The following is a 17,699-nucleotide window of genomic DNA, read 5'->3' as shown; positions in this document are numbered from 1 at the left end:
ACCATTTGTTTCCTTTTTTGACACTCAAAAGCTTTGACGTGAATATTAAAAGGGACTGTGGCAAAATCACAATTCAAAGCAATGCATATCTTCTTTTTAACAATAAATTATTATTTGAAGATCTTCTCTGACATTTTCATGAACTTCCCAATACGTTTTGTTATGGATGGGTGTCACTTTGAAAGGATTTAGTTCTATAGTTACATATCAATTGGGTTTCACTACTTTTACACATTTCTATATATTTATTTTTACCCAATAGACCTGATTCGCTGAATTAGTTGATGTTTTTTAACCCCCCTAAAATCCTAGGGAAAAGTGATTGTATGGGGTGTTTTGATCTACCTCAAATAAGGTCTATATTTCTTGTAGGTTTCCACCAAACTCGTCAGAATGTTGTTAACTGTAAATGCAGTATCTCTAGGAAAAGCTGACTTTTATCAATACCTTTGCATATACACTCACCTAAAGGATTATTAGGAACACCTGTTAAATTTCTCATTAATGCAATTATCTAATCAACCAATCACATGGCAGTTGCTTCAATGCATTTAGGGGTGTGGTCCTGGTCAAGACAATCTCCTGAACTCCAAACTGAATGTCAGAATGGGAAAGAAAGGTGATTTAAGCAATTTTGAGCGTGGAATGGTTGTTGGTGCCAGACGGGCCGGTCTGAGTATTTCACAATCTGCTCAGTTACTGGGATTTTCACGCACAACCATTTCTAGGGTTTACAAAGAATGGTGTGAAATAGGAAAAAACATCCAGTATGCGGCAGTCCTGTGGGCGAAAATGCCTTGTTGATGCTAGAGTTCAGAGGAGAATGGGCCGACTGATTCAAGCTGATAGAAGAGCAACTTTGACTGAAATAACCACTCGTTACAACCGAGGTATGTAGCAAAGCATTTGTGAAGCCACAACACGCACAACCTTGAGGGGGATGGGCTACAACAGCAGAAGACCCCACCGGGTACCACTCATCTCCACTACAAATAGGAAAAAGAGGCTACAATTTGCACGAGCTCACCAAAATTGGACAGTTGAAGACTGGAAGAATGTTGCCTGGTCTGATGAGTCTGGATATCTGTTGAGACATTCAGATGGTAGAGTCAGAATTTGGCGTAAACAGAATAAGAACATGGATCCATTATGCCTTGTTACCACTATGCAGGCTGGTGGTGGTGGTGCAATGGTGTGGGGGATGTTTTCTTGGCACACTTTAGGCCCCTTAGTGCCAACTGGGCATCGTTTACCTGAGCATTGTTTCTGACCATGTCCATCCCTTTATGACCACCATGTACCCATCCTCTGATGGCTATTTCCAGCAGGATAATGCACCATGTCACAAAGCTCGAATAATTTCAAATTGGTTTCTTGAACATGACAATGAGTTCACTGTACTGAAATGGCCCCCACAGTCACCAGATCTCAACCCAATAGAGCATCTTTGGGATGTGGTGGAACGGGAGCTTCGTGCCCTGGATGTGCATCCCACAAATCTCCATCAACTGCAAGATGCTATCCTATCAATATGGGCCAACATTTGTAAAGAATGCTTACAGCACCTTGTTGTCAAACACAGTATTAGTATGGTGTTCCTAATAATCCTTTAGGTGAGTGTATTTAGCCCAAGCGTGCCGCACAAGCCCTGAAAAGTGAAGCCAAAACGTCTCGATCGCCCCTGGTGAGTGGTCCCAGTATAGGTCATAAACCCCGCCCTCCCCATGTTATTCAATGGGATGCGAGACCAACTAAACAATTAAATTACCCTTCAAATATATTTTTTCCGAAGCTGGTTTCTGTCATTTACTGTAGTTTGTATCACGCTAATGTAAATTCAAGAGTTTGTTTTTAAAATAAGTTTGTTTTTAGTTAGTTATTTAATGCTCTAAAAACGGTGGTGTGACGTCGTGATTCACAGCTGTGATTGACAGCTATCTGACCCGAGGAGCCACTGAATCTTCGGAGGACTGAGGAGATTGGAACTTTACATTTAATCTCTAAATTTCTATAATTGATATAATTTCACACGGACATAATGGGTTGTTCTGCAGTACATTGTGCTAACCGATCTGGCATTTCCAATCGATCTTTGAATTTTTTTCGGTAAGTTAAATTTATAAGCTATTTAATTAGTAAATAAATGTAATGGGCTAGCTAACGTTAGCTAAAAGACAACAAGCCTCGTTAATAGCCATGTTAATAGCTAGCAGGTGATCGTTAGCTAGAATTTACCAATTATTTTTGTATTAGGCCTATTCTAAATTAAGGTTAAACATGATGTAAGTTAGGCTATAACATATCGTCTAGGTTTAACAAGCAAAGGTTGTACTGTACTTGGACTTGCGATTGATTACGGTATGCGCATTCTGCGAGGGAGAGTGAGGGCGGGGCACAGGGGTGGGGCCGTTGATTTCGCGGCTTTACGGCTTTACTTCCTTCTCGCTACTGCGCATAACTACTGCGCAGAACTGGTCCCAAGATCGCTATCTGCGCAGACGCAAGTCCAAGATGTCAGCGCCGTATCAGGACACTGGTGGCTTCATTTTTCACCAATGGAAAAGAGCGAAAGGGCGTCGTCCATTATTTATACAGTCTATGATTTAGCCAACAATTTTTTTGTATAATGAATTGATGAAAGTATGTTGAAAAATATCACAGTGTTCTGACGAGATTCAAAATGCTGAGTTGGAGTAAGCCTAGACAAAACACAGACCTTATTTGAAATTGATATGCATTCATGTCCTGTTATGCTGCTATGTTTTATGGGGATTATGGCGCATAATACACTGCTAAAAAAAATCAAGGGAACACTTAAATCACACATCGGGACTCGATGAACAAAATATATTAAAGATCAAAATCTTTGCTGTACTTTGTGTTATTCGTTGAGAACAAAATTACGTAACAACAGTCAATGGAAACCTAAATCCCCAAATGATTCAGGGCTGGATTCAAACTCAGAAAATCAAAGTAAACAATTTAAATCACAGGCTGTTCCAGTTTGCATGCATTTCATCATGGCAACTCATGATGTGACTCAGTAGTGTGTCTGGCCCCCACGTGCCTGTATGCACTCCCGACAAAGTCTGGGCATGCTCCTGATGAGATGGCGGATGGTGTCCTGTGGGATCTCCTCCTAGACCTGGATCAGGGCATCAATGAGCTCCTGGACAGACTGTGTTGCTACTTAGTGCTGTTGGATGCACCGATGCTTAATGGCCCAGGGGTTCTCAATTGGATTCAGGTCCTGCACCAGGAGGAACCCACAACCCACTGCACCTACATAATGGATTTTATCCCGGAACCTAACATCAGTCAGGGTACCATTGGTTAGCACGTGGAGGTTTGTGCAACCCTCCAAGGATATGCCTCCACTGACCATAATTGACCCACCGCCCAACCAGTCATGCTGGATGATTTTGCAGGCAGCATAATGTTCACCATGGCGTTGCTAGACTCTTTCACCTCTGTCATGTGTTCAGTGTGAACCTGCTCTCATCTGTGAAGAATTAGCAGGCACCAATGGCAGGCTTGCCAATTCTGGTGTTCTCTGGCGATTGCCAATTGAGCTGCACGGTGTTGGGCTGTGAGCGCAGGTCTCACTAAAGGAAGTCGGGCCAGAGGAGGTCATTTTTACGTGGAGGTAATTTTTTCATTTTTGAGCAGTGTATTTCAGTCAATGTGTCCTAAAATAGAGAATGAAATTGCTTGATGCAATTCAGTGTATTATTAGTGTATAGGAAAGCAATGTTTTTTTTTTTGCAATCCAAATAGAACAAATGTAATAGTTTGTGGCCCCCTGGCACAGACAATTTGACAAAGGCTGCAGTAGAGTATATCACAATAGACTACAGTACATTATAACACACTTTGGCTTAATAGATGTCATAAGTTTGGGTTCTTGGAGCCCTCCTGCTGTTCATGAGGGGTTGAATATTCAATATTGTTCAATATTCTAAACAAAAATGTGTGCTTGTCCTCCCCTTATCTGTAGAACACTTGGTTCATGCTAAGTGGTGTCAAGCTCACAGATGACATAAAGCACATTATCATGGTATCAATTACTTTTGATTTATATTTTATATTTAGCATGGTTAATGCTAGCTGATTGAAGAAAACTGAGGGTGGAAAAACCCAAAAAAAAAACATGAATTCTCCTAAATGTGTTTCAGTAACGAAATCAGAGGTGGGACAGCATATTGGTTTTATTGAACAAAACAAATTAGAAAGTTTTCGATCCAGATTAAGCTGAAGTGAATTTATACCTCAGAATTCAGGGTTAGGTTGTAAAAACAATGACTGTACAATACATTAAAAAGTGTTTGTTATTGTCTTGGATTTGGAACATATAGCCTAATTATGTAATAATTTAATGTCCTAATTGTTTACATTTATCTTTTTTTTGGAGGTGGGAATACGATTTACACCACTTCTGTGGAATTAACGTTATATTTGCATTTGCAGTGTGGCACATTGTTGAGATATTGCACTGTACAAACACGGGAAATAGTCTACAAGACTGCAGGGCGTGAGCAAATCTAATAGATTTGAAGTTGGAGGAACATTTTGGCCTGCAATTCACTATTCTTCTGTTTAGTTTAAATCTGATCAGAGAGATGCAGAACTATACAAAAAATAAAAAATAAACAGTCGAGGTTAATTACAAAAACTGTTTGAAGTGCCTTCGGCATTTTTTTGCAATTTTCTTGTGCAAATACCATAAGCTGTTTCTATCGCACTGCACGCTTGGCTGTCAAAAGCAATACATCAAATCAATTTAATGGGACTTGTTGGAAGGGGCGCGACTAAAAAAGGAAGACATTATTTTACTTTGAAAGGGAAACTAAAGGCGACGGGTGGACTGGACTGTGTACAGAAAACCTAAACAAGAGAGGATCGTTTTGTCTCCCAAACTGAAGAATAAGGACTCTGCATAGCGAAGTGAGTGATGATAAAGAATATGCCATGCACCCGCTACATTTGCATCATGAGTTGCATAATTTGTGTGACATTGTTACACAAGACTTAGGTGTTTTCAGAAATGCTGTATTTTTTCAAGCTAAGGAAAACCTAGTTAGAACAATATATTTAGTTATTTGTATAATTAGGCTGGTACGCTTGTCAACCTCACTTTTGAAAATTGTGTCATTGGGCTTGGTGTATGCCAGATATTATAAATGTTGCTTTTACTTTTTGGCTAGAACCAATGATAAAATGTTCATTGCATATTGCGATTTATTTACTTTTACTTTTCTCATCCAAGCCATGACCGATTCTGGACCATCAAGAAAAATGTCACGCGCCAAGTTGGTGATTCTGGGACGAGAGAACTGTGGGAAGACAGGTATTGGAAATAATTTTTCAATGGAACAAGAAGGCTTTCATTAAGTAAGATATTGTATGGCTCAACTAGAACGGAAAAGTCAAAGTGTGCCTAATCCCCAAAACAAAAACGTGTTATCAGTAATACTTCTTCAGTAATACATATTCAAAATTAGCTTACTGTGCTAATTTAGTATGATATTTCTACTTGGTCTCAGGAGGATCGTCAACTTGGTATGCCTATATCTGTGACAGTTGAAATTATATTTGAAATGATATGTTACTTTACTTTAGGATAATTTACAATGCGCTACTGAACATTAGATGTTATGAATTATGCAGAAACGTATCATGTTATGAATAGTACTAGAACCTAAAACATCTTACACATTTGAAAGAGTGTATGATAAGTTATGAATTATATCTATGTGTCACAGTACTGGTGTTAAGTTTAGGGTCAAAGTTAGGGGTTAAGGTTGTTTTATGGTTAACGTTACTCATTACAGTACTGATTAAGGTTTGGTTTAAGGTTAGAAAAGAAAATCGCCTATCCATGGATTCAAAGTTGAGAGAGAACATTGGAGAGAAGTAGGGGATGTTTCTGTCCCCCATCCCAATAACACCCTTCTAAACAGCCTGTAAATGTGCTCCAAACTGCCCCTAGTGGCTGGTCAGTACCCTAACATAACAGAACATATACAAATTCAGCTGTCAAAGATTTACATGGAGTAATTTATGTATTCCCCGAAAACCAGCTTGGAGATTTACTATGGTGTTATTTATAATCAGTAGCCTATGGATATATGGGGTGGTCTGTGCTGCGAAATATTTCAAATGTTATTTCTGAGACCTGAGTGCTTATGGTCTGCTTTGTTTTAACTGCAGCCTTGTGTGTTAGATTCATCACCAAGCGGTTCATAGGAGAGTATGACCATAAAAAGGGTAAAGACGTATTACATCTGATTTTACTGTTCCTTATATACGTTTTCACTTGACAATATTAGGCTGACTGCATTCTGTCTGTTGTGCTTTCATTCAGAAGTAACATACAGGTGTCGAAAAACTGTGGACAAGGAACCCATTGATTTGGAGATACTGGACACAGCAAACAAGGTACTATCCAAAGACAAAGGCCATCTTGCTTTTTGTCCAAAATGTACCTCTGAATTCAGACTGTATTTGACTGTTTGCGGGATCTTTTTTTTTATCCCTCAAACTACTTTTAAGCCAAGATGGGAAGATAACTCTCAGGGATCAGACAACAACCAGACCCCCATACCATAGACCATACCATTCATTTCAACTGCTTAACGTAGCTTGGATATTATATCAACAATGTTGACATTGATCAAATATAATGTCACTGAGCACCATAAACATCTAATGTGACAATGAAAAGAACACTCTAGGCCATTTGAGTGGATAAGCTATCTATGACTGCCTGTAGTTTTAAAAACAAACAGACATCTTATCACAAAATCTCTGTCTAAAGATAGTTTTTACACTGGCAGCCTAATTCTTATTTTTTCCCACTAATTGGTCTTTGGGGCAATCAGTTAAAAATATTTTAGCTGTGAAAAGGTCAAAATGCAGCCATGGAAACTCAAAAGTCTATGTTATGGTATGTGTACATCCAAAAAAAGAGAGCCAGAGGGCCCAGTTTTTTAAACTGATTGGATTTCAGGGGCAGGAAAGGTTGTAAAAATAAAGAAGCCAAAAACTAAATTGTTTTTTTATATAACTATTTATTTTTAATTCAAACTAAAATCAGTACAAGGCACGGGTCAAATTCACAAAATCTGTTTAAACAGAAATGAAATAGTTTAGCATTACTTAAACCTGAATGTTAAGTGGGTGACATGTGTATATAGACTTAGCAGCTTATGTAACCACGAAGCTGGATCCAAGAGTCCTTTAAGCGTATGTAACGCCTAACTATAAATCTGAGGCTTTAGTTGAATAACAGGTGGAAATGAGAGCTAAATTGAAGCAATAACAAGTTAGTCTTATTCAGTGGATAAACCTCTGTATAGCACCCTCATCTCCTTGTATCAAGGAGGTTTTGGTAATGCTTGTTATTGAACCTCCAAGACTCATCTGCTTGGCTACAGCTTTATTCACTTTTTCTCTGTACATACCATAGACTGTAAAAAAAACTGGACGACGCTCTTTTCGCTCTTTTCCATTGGTGAAAACTGAAGCCGCCTGTGTCCCGATACGGCGCTGACATCTTGGACTTGCGTCTGCGCAGATAGCGATCTTGGGACCAGTTCTGCGCAGTAGTTATGCGCAGTAGCGAGCAGGAAGTAAAGCCATAAAGCTGCAAAATCAACGGCCCCACCCCTGTGCCCCGCCCTCACTCTCCCTCGCAGAATGCGCATACCGTAATCAATCGCAAGTCCAAGTACAGTACAACCTTTGCTTGTTAAACCTGGACAATATGTTATAGCCTAACTTACATCATGTTTAACCTTAATTTAGAATAGGCCTAATACAAAAATAATTGGTAACTTCTAGCTAACGATCACCTGCTAGCTATTAACATGGCTATTAACGAGGCTTGTTGTCTTTTAGCTAACGTTAGCTAGCCCATTACATTTATTTACTAATTAAATAGCTTATACATTTAATTTACCGAAAAAAATTCAAAGATCGATTGGAAATGCCAGATCGGTTAGCACAATGTACTGCAGAACAACTCATTATGTCCGTGTGAAATTATAGAAATTATAGAAATTTTGGCTTCACTTTTCAGGGCTTGTGCGGCACGCTTGGTACATACTCACCAGCCAGACTTGGTTTGTCTACTGGTTTCTAAAGTCACCAGCTAGACTTGGTTTGTTTACTGGGTCCTAAAGTCACCAGCCAGACTGGGGTTGTCTGCTGAGTCCTAAAGTCACCAGCCAGAATGGGGTTGTCTGCTGGGTGCTAAAGTCGCCAGCCAGACTGGGGTTGTCTGTTGGGTCCTAAAGTCGCCAGCCAGACTGGAGTTGTGTGTTGGGTCCTAAAGTCACCAGCCTGAATGGAGTTGTGTGTTGGGTCCTAAAGTCACCAGCCAGAATGGAGTTGTCTGCTGGGTGCTAAAGTCGCCAGCCAGACTGGGGTTGTCTGTTGGGTCCTAAAGTCGCCAGCCAGACTGGGGTTTTAGTGTTGGGTCCTAAAGTCACCAGTCTGAATGGAGTTGTGTGTTGGGTCCTAAAGTCACCAGTCTGAATGAGTTGTGTGTTGGGTCCTAAAGTCACCAGTCTGAATGAGTTGTGTGTTGGGTCCTAAAGTCACCAGCCTGAATGGGGTTTTCTGTTGGGTCCTAAAGTCACCACCCTGAATGGAGTTGTGTGTTGGGTCCTAAAGTCACCAGCCTGAATGGAGTTGTGTGTTGGGTCCTAAAGTCACCAGCCAGAATGGAGTTGTCTGCTGGGTCCTAAAGTCGCCAGCCAGAATGGGGTTGTCTGCTGGGTCCTAAAGTCACCATCCAGTCTGGGGTTGTCTGCTGGGTCTTTGCTGTGGCCAGTTGTTGTATTTAGACTTGTCAGATACTGTAAATGTAACTGCTTAATGTATATGTAATGCCTAATTTCCACTGGTGCCAAACACTGGTGTTTTACCCTGAAGTCCAGAAATGTTTCAGTGGAGCACTGAGACCAAGATGTAGCCTGCAGAACCCGCACAAGGCTGGGAAATACTTATGTCATGCAATAAAATGCAAATTAATTACTTAAAAATCATACAATGTGATTTTCTGTAATCGGACAACTATAATATAAACAGACAACTTTTGAGAGAATACTTCAATTGTGCAGATTAAATATGGCATTGCTACATCAATTGTTGGATCTATATAAATTATAATTATATTTATTTATTAATTCTTAAAGAAAATAACTTATAAATACCTCATGAACTGTTGTATTCAGTCAGAACCCAAAATCCTATTTTCTAACGCCAATGTTTGTAAACAAGTACACTGAATACTCTCCAGCTTCAAAATGTGGTTGAATCTCTATCTTTGAAATCATGGATGATCTTTCTTTGCATCCATAACTCTTAATTTCAGAGTGGTTACTTTTCTCCACCACTTAGCTTTCAGGGATAGTAAGGCAAATTTATAGTTTACTCAAACGAAGCACTCTAATTATTAACTGTAAAATTGTTAGCTCCTTGTACGCAAGTCAATGCAAAGTCAATTGTCCCAGTGTATATTGTAGGGGCAGTATGAACAAGCTTGTAGTAATAGTTTCAACTACTGATTCCCAGCTTTGTTGACTTAAATAAAACCCCACCTTCATGATCCTCACATTTCTCTCTCTTTTCCTGTAGGAGTCTGTTTGTTCTGCAGCAACTGTTGAGACTTCCATTAAATGGGGCAACGGTTTCCTTATTATGTATTCCATCACAGACCGGAGCAGCTTTGAATCCGTCTCACGGTTGAAGAGGCTTATTGATCATGTCAAGCAGACTCTGGGTGAGACAGCTATTCTGACCTCAAACCAGGAAAGGCCAATCAACTCAAGTCGAGGGCGAAGGCTCGTTAAAGTCAACAAATTCAAAAAGGTGGCCTAGACCCCAAATTAATCATACAGAGTCTACAGTGCTTTGGTCTAGTCAGTCTGTCTTTCTACTGCACAGTACTCAGTTTTTAAATTATATAATTTTTTTATGTATTGGCAGTGCAAGCTCCAGGCCTCATTGACACTAGACAGTGACCAAAAGAATGAAATAAACTTACTAGTTATTTACAAATCACCAGGTGAAAAGTGTTTCTAAATCACATTTATTTTCATTTCATTATTTATATATATTTCTAATCAATCTATACACAATACCCGATAATGATGAAGCAAAAACACGGATTGGAGTCCACCTGTGGCAAATTCAATTGATTAGAACCCATTTTCTACTCTAACAGTGCTATAGAGTTTCTCTGAAGAGATGGGAGAATCTGCCAGAAGGACATCTGCAGCATCCTCAATCAGGCATTTACAGTTGTGCTCCAAAGTTTGCATACCCTTGGAGAATTGGTAATATATGTACCATTTGTAAAGAAAATATGAGTGAGCAGGCAAAACACGTCTTTTATTTCTTATGGGATTCACATTTAACTATAGGTCATAACAGAATGGCATAATCATAAAACAAAACATGGTAACAAAGAAAAACATCTACTTACGCCTGTTCAATAGTCTGCATACACTTAGTTCTTAATACTGTGTATTGCCCCCTTTAGCATCAATGACAGCGTGTAGTCTTTTGTAATAGTTGTCTATGAGGCTCTGAATTCTTGCAGGTGGTATAGCTGCCTATTCGCTTTGGCCATAATGCCTCCAGGTCATGCAAAGTCTTTGGTCGTCTTGCATGAACCGCACGTTTGAGATCTCCCCAGAGTGTCTCAATGATTTTAAGGTCAGGAGACTGTGATGGCCACTCCAGAACCGTCACCTTTTTCTACTGTAACCACTGGAGGGTCAACGTGGCTTTGTGCTTAGGGTCATTGTCATTCTGGAAAGTCCAAGAGCGTCCCGTGTGCAGCTTTTGTGCAAAATAATGCACATTTTCTGCCAGTATTTTCTGATAACATGCTGCATTCATCCTACTATCTTTTTTAACAAGATTCTTGTGCCTTTAGAGCTCACACACCCCCAAAACATCAGTGAGCCACCACCATGCTTCACAGTGGGGTATGGTGTTCTGTTCACTATAGGCCTTGCTGACCCTTCTCCAAACATAGTGCTTGTGGTTGTGACCATAAAGCGCTACAGTATTTTGATTTTGTCGCTCCGAATTAGTATGCAAGAAAAGCTGTGAGGCATGTCAAGGTGTTGTCGGGCATATTGTAACCAGGCTTTTTTGTGGCATTTGCACATTAAAGGCTTCTTTCTGGCAATTCGACCATGCAAGTGTTGTCGTATTGTGCTCCTTGAAACAACCACACCATCTTTTTCCTGAGCAGCCTGTATTTCTCCTTAGGTTACCTGTGGGTTTTTCTTTGTATCCCGAACAATTCTTCTAGAAGTTTTGTCTGAAATCTTTCTTGGTCTACCTGTCCGTGGCTTGGTATCAAGAGAGCACAGAATGTTCCACTTGTTTATAAGTGATTGAACAGTACTGACCTAATTACCTTGTTACGCAGGTCTTTTGACAGTTATTTTCTGCTCCCCATGGCTCAGTATCTAGCTTGCTCAGTGCATCCACTTGAGAGCTAACAAACTCATTTACTATTTATAAACAGACAATAATTGCAATTTAAAAAGCCACAGGTTTGGGAAACTCACAGATGAAAATTGCCATTTTCATCTGTGTGTCACCTTGTGTGTCTGTAACAAGGCCAAACATTCAAGAGTATGTCCTACCTTTTGACTGGGACTGTACACTGCATACACAATTATCAGGCAAATCGTATTCCTCAAGATTTATTTTATTGCCAAACAAACACAATGCTCTCAGTCAATCCAAAATATCATCTTCAACCCAAAAAGGTCCAACTACCTCATCCTTAATGATAGCAGCCCACAACAGTACCCCACCTCCACCTGGCTGGCGCCTGACTGAAGTGGTGCCGTGTCCATTAGTGATCCAGCCACGGGCCCATTCATCTGGTCCTTTAAGAGTCATTTCATCTGTCCATAAAACCTTTGAAAAATCTGTCTTCAGGTGGTTCTTTGCCTAATCTACACAGTACATTTCAAATTCTATTCAGTGGTGGTCTTGTTTCAGCCTTCTTGACCTTGGCCATGTCTCTGAGCACTTGACACCTTGTACTTCTGGACACTCCAGGTAGGTTGCAGTTCTGGAATATGATGGCACTGGAGGATAATGTGTTCCTGCTAGCTTCATGTTTAATTATTCTCAAGTCTTTTGCAGTAAATTTGCATATTTTCCTCTCCATGCGTTTTTGCACCCCAGTTGACTATTCACAACAAAACTTTGAGTGTCCGGTGTTCACGCCTCAATAGTTGAGCTATTTCAAGAGTGTTGCAACCGTCTGAAAGGAATTTTACAATTTATGACTTTTCAGTGTCAGTTAAATCTCTTTTTTGGCCCATTTTACCTGAGGTCATGAAGCTGCCTAACAATTATGCGCACCTTGATATTAGGTGTTATTCACTGTTTCCACACCCTCCCTCATTACACAAATACATATCACCTGAAAATGATTAAATCCAATGAGCATTCAAGTTTATATGGTTTGGAGTTGGAAAATGTGCATAGAAATAATCATACGATCAGAATACTCACTTGCCTAATAATTATGCATGCAGTGTATACATGTGTGTCTTTATTGACATAACAGTAAGAAACAGTGGAGACAGAGAGGAAGGGCACAGCTGGCTGAGCCTAGGTTCCAGGCACCAATACTGGGGCATATGTGAGCTGGTGTATGAAGCTTAGATGAAACTCTGGCACCTAAATCACAATTTTTACTGTTGTTCTTTCAGATTTAAACCTAAATCATATTTTTTTTTCAGATCAACAATTGATAATGTCATCTAACAATTTAAGATTATAAGTTAGTCTAGCCAGCTATCTAAGCTTAAGGTACTTGTGACGCAATATCGACCAAGCACACTTCCAGGAGCCCTGATCTCCTGGGATCCCCATTGATTTCGTTCTTCCTGCTCAATCATAGTTGTTGGCCACAGAATGCCCTATCCTTCAGCCCCTGTGCCAGAGAATACTTCCTGTTTAAGCAAGCAGTTTGATAATAAGCAGAACGTCTTGGGCCGTCAGCACATCTTGATGTTTAACACCCCTCAACTTCCTGTGGATCTGTTCATTGCAAATTGATAATCATGAAATTGAGAATTGAGGAAAAAGTTAATTTTGTGGTTTGGAAAGACTCTATGGTCATGCTGAGGGCTTCATTATACAACCCTGTTTCCCAAAAAGTTGGGATTCTGCGTAAAATGTAAATACAGAAACAATACAAAGATCTGCAAAACATTTCAACCCTATATTCAATAGAAAATACTACAAAGACAACATATCAAATGTTGAAACTGAGACATTTTATTGTTTCTTGGTAAATATATGCCCACTTGGTATTTGATGCCAGCAACATGTTTAAAAAAAGTTGGGACAGAGACAACCAAAGGCTGGAAAAGTGGTGTAATGCTAAAAAACTAAACCTGGAGGAATATCACAACTAATTAGGTCAACTGGCAACGGGTCAGTAACATGATTAGATATTTAAAGATAATTCCAGAAAGGATGGGTCTGTCAGAAGTGAGGATGAGATGGGGTCACCACTCTATGAAATACTGCATGGACAAATAGTGCAACAATTTAAGAATAACATTTCTCAATGTAAAATTGCAAAGAGTTTGGGTTCTCATCATCTACGGTACACAAAATCATGAAAAGATTCAGAGAATCCAGAGAAATCTCTGTATGAAAGGGACCAGGACGAAAACCAATATTGAATGGCCGTGATCTACGGGCACTCAGGCGGCACTGCATTAAAAACAGACACACTTTTGTAGTGGACATCACTGCATGAGCTAAGGGACACTTCTGAAAACCATTGTCTGTGAACATTGTACGTTGCAGCATCCACAAATACAAGTTAACACTCTACTATGCAAAGAAGAAACCATAGACAAACAACATCCAGAAACACCAGCACCTTCTCTGGGCCCAAGCTCATTTAAGATGGACTGAGGTGAAGTGGAAAACTGTCCTATAGTCTGGCAAATCAAAATGTTTAATTATTTTTGGGAATCATGGATGCTGCATCCTCTGGAGTAAAAAGGAGAGGGACCTTCCTTGCTTGTTATCAGCACACATCTGTGATTAGGGGGGGGGTGCATTAGTGCACATGGTATGGGTTATAATATTCTGAACAATATAAACAGTTTTTGGAGCAACATATGCTGCCATACAGACGTCTTTTTCAGGGAAGGCCTTGCTTATTTCAGCAAGACAATGCCAAACCACATTCTGTACGTACCACGACAGCATGGCTTCTATGTAAAAGATTCCGGGTGCTAAACTGGCCTGCCTGCAATTGAAAACATTTGGCGCATAATGAAACTGTTTTTTGGAAACAGGGTTGTAAGAAAATTTATAAAACACTCAAAGTTTGTAGAAGCTAAAAAAACAACAACACTGAAGTATGAAAAGGAACAATATACACTCACCTAAAGGATTATTAGGAACACCATACTAATACTATGTTTGACCCCCTTTCGCCTTCAGAACTGCCTTAATTCTACGTGGCATTGATTCAACAAGGTGCTGAAAGCATTCTTTAGAAATGTTGGCCCATATTGATAGAATAGCATCTTGCAGTTGATGGAGATTTGTGGGATGCACATCCAGGGCATGAAGCTCCCGTTCTACCACATCCCAAAGATGCTCTATTGGGTTGAGATCTGGTGACTGTGGGGGTCATTTCAGTACAGTGAACTCATTGTCATGTTCAAGAAACCAATTTGAAATGATTCGAGCTTAGTGACATGGTGCATTATCCTGCTGGAAGTAGCCATCAGAGGATGGGTACATGGTGGTCATAAAGGGATGGACATGGTCAGAAACAATGCTCAGGTAGGCCGTGGCATTTAAACGATGCCCAATTGGCACTAAGGGGCCTAAAGTGTGCCAAGAAAATATCCCCCACACAATTACACCACCACCACCAGCCTGCACAGTGGTAACAAGGCATGATGGATCCATGTTCTCATTCTGTTTATGCCAAATTCTGATTCTACCATCTGAATGTCTCAACAGAAATCGAGACTCATCAGACCAGGCAACATTCTTCCAGTCTTTGGTGTCCAATTTTGGTGAGCTCGTGCAAATTGCAGCCTCTTTTTCCTATTTGTAGTGGAGATGAGTGGTACCCGGTGGGGTTTTCTGCTGTTGTAGCCCATCCGCCTCAAGATTGAGCGTGTTGTGGCTTCACAAATGCTTTGCTGAGTGGTTATTTCAGTCAAAGTTGCTCTTCTATCAGCTTGAATCAGTCGGCCCATTCTCCTCTGACCTCTAGCATCAACAAGGCATTTTCGCCCACAGGACTGCCGCATACTGGATGTTTTTCCCTTTTCACACCATTCTTTGTAAACCCTAGAAATAGTTGTGCGTGAAAATCCCAGTAACTGAGCAGATTGTGAAATACTCAGACCGGCCCGTCTGGCACCAACAACCATGCCATGCTCAAAATTGCTTTAATCACCTTTCTTTCCCATTCTGAAATGTCAGTTTGGAGTTCAGGAGATTGTCATGACCAGGACCACACCCCTAAATGCATTGAAGCAACTGCCATGTGATTGGTTGATTAGATAATTGCATCAATGAGAAATTGAACAGGTGTTCCTAATAATCCTTTAGGTGAGTGTCGATGCCAAGTAGAAAAGTGCAGTTTAGCATCTGTATATATTCAAAGTAATAGTTGAAATGGTATGTCATTATTGACTTGAAATCCTGGAATTCTTAATTTGCTAAATCCCTGAGGAAACTGGCTGAAATGTGTTTAAAAATGTCTACCTGTCCCATGACAAAATGTGTCAAATTTCAGGAAATTAACTCAACACCATCAAGTCACTTTGAGACAAGCAAAAAGCTGGCTCTGTATATCTGAATGACTCCATTAAATCACTCAAGAGGGGACCAGTTTTTTTTTCTTTTTTTAACACTGTGTTAAGCCTGGTTTTAAAGCTTTTGCTGTAACAAAAGCCTTAAGTCCTGATTTCACATCAGGACATACAGGGCATAAACCAGGCAAGGGTTATGAAATAGAACAGTGTCTGCTTCTTGTAATGTTGATCTTCATGGGGTGGTTGTTTTTTCTCAGTTGTCACTTTTACGACAAAGTGCATAGCCTCAAATTCCTTGTTAGATAGACCATCTTAAAAAAGGTCATCATGTGCTTTGGGTATTGCAGCGGTTTGCTTTGTTTCCCTCTGGTTTTCTAAACTCCATTTTATTCTCTTTCATCAGGCATACCTACTGTAATAGTTGCCAACAAATGTGACATGGAGAATGGACGGGTGGTGCGGACAGAAGAAGGGCAGGCCCTTGCTAGTGATCTGAGGTGACGACATGTTGATTCATTCACTTCTCTGGTCCCATCAGCAAGTTTCCATTCTACATTTAAAAATGTTCAGGTGCTCATATCCAGAGCTAGCATACATTTAGATATTTTGTGCTTGTACTGTTAGTCTGTTCTTTTCTTACTGGACCTGGATCACTACACCATACTAATGTTTAAAGATGCATTAAGATTTGTTTGCCAACAGAAGTGACTGAAAACATAATTATCCATGAATAGTCTATGCTGTAAAAACATTGCTTTTCTTTGACCTGTTGTTGAAGGCTGACTTTGGATGAAAACAATAGAATAACAGCTTTAAAACACTAACTGATGATTGCACAATCATCCCACATTATTTATTGCTTAAAAATAGTCAGATCAATTATAGATATTGGGCTACCACAGTGACATTTCATACTAAGCACTGCAGCTTCCGTCCAAAATATTATTGTGAAAGGAGTAAGTAACCAGCAGTCAGATTCCCTACTTTGATACAATAGCAGTATCTAGTGCGTGGGAATAAGTTATTGATCACCAAATGCTTCATTTTTGTTTTCTAATAGAAAAGAGACGGTTTGACCATTTGTCATGCTCCATAGGTCTGCCATTAATATTTTAAAATGATTCAGTGGGTAAAGGAGACAGACAACTTATCTTTATCCTCTTTTGTGTGATCAGGTGCAGCTTCTTTGAGTTGTCTGTGGCAGAGAGCTCGTTGGCCGTGGAGGTTGCAGTTGAGAAGTTGATACGGGAGGTGCGTCTGGAGTACCAGCGTCACCTACTGGCCATGGACAGACGCTCGCGCATGCTGCAGATGAGGCATGCACTGAGCCGCAAGCTCACCCGGAGCAAGACCATGCAGTGGTGACCAAGGTTGTTCAGTCTGTCTCCATGACTACTGACTGAAGAGCTACTCGTTGCTGTTTCTTTCTACATCTGCGTTATACGGAAGTTGACAGAGAGGCAAATCCTTGACAAGAAGTTGAAGTTGTAGAGGAACCCTGACTTAATGGTTTCGGACATAATGGACCGCATTTCACAAACTTGTTTATGTATATAGTATACATACAGTGCATTTGGTAATGCATTGGCATTCACAAAGCTTTTATGGGGCACATAATAACATGAATGGTTGAAAGCAGCAGAAAACTGATGGGAAATTGCACTCTACCGACAGTTATCTTTGTCTATGAAATATGGGTGATTCCATTGTTAGAGAAACATCTTTGAGTGCAAACAGAAATGTTATTTGGCCTATGGTAGGATATTTTGGTATCTTAAGGGTGTTTGTATGGGGTAAGTCACCACCAGACCTAGGTAACTTATATTATACAAAGAAAGAAGTCAC

At 40.0% G+C, this 17,699-nt stretch overlaps 1 protein-coding gene across 1 annotated transcript; it reads left to right on the top strand.

The window, feature by feature from the left end:
- Nucleotides 1-4,798: 4,798 nt before the first annotated feature.
- Nucleotides 4,799-17,622, top strand: zgc:110699 (uncharacterized protein LOC325371 homolog). The gene is made up of 7 exons (XM_010882204.3): nt 4,799-4,944; nt 5,267-5,347; nt 6,211-6,267; nt 6,365-6,438; nt 9,643-9,787; nt 16,258-16,351; nt 17,030-17,622. The coding sequence occupies exons 2-7, from the start codon at nt 5,269-5,271 to the stop codon at nt 17,217-17,219; spliced, it is 639 nt and encodes a 212-aa protein (XP_010880506.1). The 5' UTR covers nt 4,799-4,944; nt 5,267-5,268; the 3' UTR covers nt 17,220-17,622.
- Nucleotides 17,623-17,699: the final 77 nt, after the last annotated feature.

Source organism: Esox lucius, chromosome 2 (assembly GCF_011004845.1).
Source record: "Esox lucius isolate fEsoLuc1 chromosome 2, fEsoLuc1.pri, whole genome shotgun sequence".
Classification (NCBI taxonomy): domain Eukaryota; kingdom Metazoa; phylum Chordata; class Actinopteri; order Esociformes; family Esocidae; genus Esox; species Esox lucius.
This window is presented reverse-complemented; position numbering and strand designations above follow the sequence as displayed.